At 39.9% G+C, this 3,650-nt stretch overlaps 1 protein-coding gene across 1 annotated transcript; it reads left to right on the forward strand.

Moving 5' to 3' along the window:
- The first annotated feature begins 1,768 nt into the window (after window positions 1-1,768).
- Window positions 1,769-3,376, forward strand: LOC145270284 (uncharacterized). Its single transcript, XM_080125927.1, has one exon. The coding sequence runs from the start codon at window positions 1,769-1,771 to the stop codon at window positions 3,374-3,376; it is 1,608 nt and encodes a 535-aa protein (XP_079982053.1).
- The last annotated feature ends 274 nt before the right edge of the window (window positions 3,377-3,650 follow it).

Genomic DNA, 3,650 nt, shown 5'->3' on the forward strand with positions numbered 1-3,650 from the left:
CCTTTTTCCCCCCCTTCTTCCTCCTTCTCTATCTCTCTTTCCTTCTATTTCCCTTCACTCTCTCTCCCCCGTTTTGGTTACTACTACAAGACAAGACTCTTGTAAGCCAGATGGACATTTTTGGCAGCCCATAGAGGTCATTACTTTTTCTTTATATATCTTTGTTAATAAATTCTGTTTCTCCTATTTTTTTCTCTTTTTGTTTGTAATTTTTTCCTTCAGTTTCAGAGTTAGTAGTAACGATTAATTGTTTAAGAAGAATTAACTTCCACGGGACAAAGTGGATAATAAAATTTCTTCACTCTGCCAAAAATTGGTACTCATAGAGTTAATAACTCTGCCAGTTTAGTAAGCTACTCTCTGCTAAACTGGTCTCGGCTTTTTGATGACCGGCTGCTGTCCATCGCGTAGATAGTACCCCCTCCCTCCTTCCTTCTTCTTTGTTTCTGCGTCGGCCATTTTGGCTTCTTGTTCCTTTTTTTACAGGCATTTTTGGCGCCAAAAGGGTAGTGGTTTAGCATTTAGCCGTTGATAGGTTAGAAGGGGCGGGGTTTAGTATTCTAAAATGACTACCTCTCCCACTACCTCAATGTTATTTGAAAAAAGAAAGATTATTAGAGATAAAATCTTAACTGTATTTGAATTTTTAGACTCATTAGATGAAATAAATGAAGTAGGTTATACGTTATATAAAAAGCAGATAGATGATTACATTGCTTCAGTGGATTTATTAGACGAGCAAATTATTAATGCCTAATTAATTGAGGGAACAGAAGATGAGGAGATTAAGGCATTTAATAGGGATTGCGCTCTCCATCGAGTGAAGGTGTTGGAAAAATTGTCTAGACTCAAGCCTTCGGTAGAAGTAAGGGATAGTGCAAATCACAAAGTCTCTCTTATTAAGGAAAAACGTCTGGGGATGACGCCCAAAATTGAATGTCCCAAGTTTAGTGAAAAGGATTTAGAAAACGATATATTAGCCTTCCTTAATTTTCAGCGGGAATTCGAAAATAGCGTAGTGGACTTAGAAAATGACGCCCTGAGGTTAGTTGTGTTGAAAAACCATTTGTCTGGCTACGCCTTTCAACTGGTGCGGCACCTCTCTATATCTGAGGAAAACTATCGCATAGCCACCGACATTCTCGCGTCGGAATTTCTAGATAAGGACAACATTGTGGATTCTGTTTTTTCCCATATATTGGGTATAGAGAAGTTAAGCAACAATTTAGTAGCAAAGAAGTTCTTGAATTCTGTTAAGGCTCAGGTTCACGAATTAAATAGTTCCTTCAGTTTAAATTTCTTGGAGATGAACTCTCCCGGAAACAAGTTGTTAAGTCATATTGTTTTTAGTAAGCTGCCCACTCTTTTTAGGTCTGAGTTGATACATAAAATAGGAAATAATTACCCTTCCCTGGAAGACATACTAGACCACAGTTCGGAAATATTTCGAACGATTGAGTTTTGTAAAAATAAGGAAACATATCCTCGGAAGGTGGCTAGTATACCTAAGAAAACATTTTCCCCTAGGTTCATGGGCTCTCCTGATGCTAAAAAACCTTCCACACTGGAAAATTTTCATATCCAGTCTACTAAGATTGGATTTAAGTGTAATTTTTGCCGAACCAATAACCATAACGGTTATTCCTGCAAGTTTTTTCCTTCTCATGCTGCCCGGTTGAGGAGGTGTAAGGAGATTGGCTTATGTAGCAAGTGCTCGAGCCCTTCTCATGCAGAAGAGTCATGTATTTGCAAGGGTAAGGAGTATGGAATGTGCTGGCTATGTAATAAGAAGGGTCACTGTAGAGTGCTGTGTCCTTCTGATGGGGGTGAATCTACTGCTTCTAATGCTTGTTGGCACTTGAATAGCTCTTCGTTACTGCCTGTTGTTGAGGTTGCCGTCGATAATGGATCTGGTGAAAGTGTATCTTTCAACTGCCTTATCGACACTGGTAGTGAGCGATCCTATTTGTCTGGAAAAATGTTGGATGCCTTTTCTGATATTAATACTCCCATGAGAGATCGTAAGTTTCTGATTAAGACCTTTTTGGGAAAAGAAGTTAAACACTTGAAGGAAGTTAATCTTCAAGTGAGGTTTCCAAATTCATGCCATTCTGTGTTGTTCTTGGTGGATGATGATATGGACCTTTCTTTTCGTGTTCACGGATTGAATTCTGTGGTAGAAGACCTTAAGAAACATCAGGTCAAATTGGCTGCTAATTTCTCGGAGTTGAGAGATGACACTTTGCCTGTATATGGCTTACTGGGTGTGGACGTGCTTAGGTTTTTGGGACCTATGAATTTAAAGGAGTTTAGAGAGGGCCTTGTGTGGGAATTTCCCCAAGGAATAGTTTTGTTTGGTGATCTGGCGGATTTTGGGTCTCCTCCTCCCAAAGACCTGGAAAAGGGGTTGGAATTGAATTATGCTCAAGTCGTCAAGGAACACTCTGTGTGCGACCTCACTCATGTATATTTTACGTTGAACCCCAAGTCTGTGTATACTGATCCGTTCAGTTGTTTTGAGGAGTCTTCTGTTGAGAGGACTGTAGAAAAAATGTTTAGTTTGGAAACCATAGGTATTGTTGATGAGGAATTCAGTGATTTCGATAAGAATATGATTGAGTCCTTTCGCTCCTCCATTCGCTTCATAGATAACTCTTACTATGTCAGTTTGCCTTGGAATGAAGAAAAATTAAAATCGGTGCCTGCTAATCATCAGGTGTCTTTGTCAGTTTTGAATCGCGTATCGAAGAAGCTGACGGAACAAGGGTTGTACGAGGATTATTGTCAGGTCTTCTTAGATCAAGAAAAGGAAGGAATAATTGAAAGGATTGTGGTTACTCCTTCCGATTTTTACAAATATGTATGGATTCCTCATCGACCGGTGATAAAACAGGATTTACAGTGCGCGACCAAGATTAGACCGGTCTTCAATTGTTCTTTGAGAACCGGTGGGAAACCTTCTTTAAATAACTGCGCTTATTCTGGTGTCAATATGTGCACTGACATGCTGGATTTGCTTTTGCGGTTTCGGATGAACCAGTATGTTCTACTGGCCGATATTCGGAAGGCCTTTTTAATGATTCGTTTGAATGACCAATGTGACAAAAATAGATTCTGCTTCTTTTTAAGATTGGGTGATGAGTTGATCTGCTTTAGATACAACACTCTTATATTTGGCTTTGTATCCAGTCCTTTCATACTGAGCTACATGGTTCGATATCATGTGGAGAATTACCCTCCTGGTCCTTGCAGGGAGATGCTTTTGGGCCACTTCTATGTGGACAATCTGGTGAAAACTCATAATTCTGCTGAAGTTCTGATGCAGCTGTACTTGGAAGCTGTTTCTGTCATGGGGGAAGGTGGATTTTCCCTGTAGGAATTGCTGTAGCAACAATGAAGTGCTTGCTAAGCGAATGTTGCAGGATAACAGTCTCTCCTCCCACGGTTCTGACACTGAGAAGGTATTGGGCTATTTGTATAACCCCTCCTCTGACAAAATGCGAGTAAGTTCTTGCATTGAAGGAAGATCAGTATCCTCTAAGAGGGATATTTTGTCTGTAAATTCCTCTGTATTTGACCCCCTTGGCTTAATGCTCCCTGTTACTATTAAAGGTAGGATCCTTCTTAGTAAATTGTGGAAGTTGAAGGTA

This window comes from Euprymna scolopes, chromosome 46 (assembly GCF_053919585.1).
Source record: "Euprymna scolopes isolate OS-2025 chromosome 46, ASM5391958v1, whole genome shotgun sequence".
In the NCBI taxonomy this organism is placed as follows: domain Eukaryota; kingdom Metazoa; phylum Mollusca; class Cephalopoda; order Sepiida; family Sepiolidae; genus Euprymna; species Euprymna scolopes.

Coding starts and splice junctions, on each gene's coding strand:
- LOC145270284 (XM_080125927.1), top strand. CDS start 1,769: ATGTGCTGGCTATGTAATAAGAAGGGTCACTGTAGAGTGCTGTGTCCT.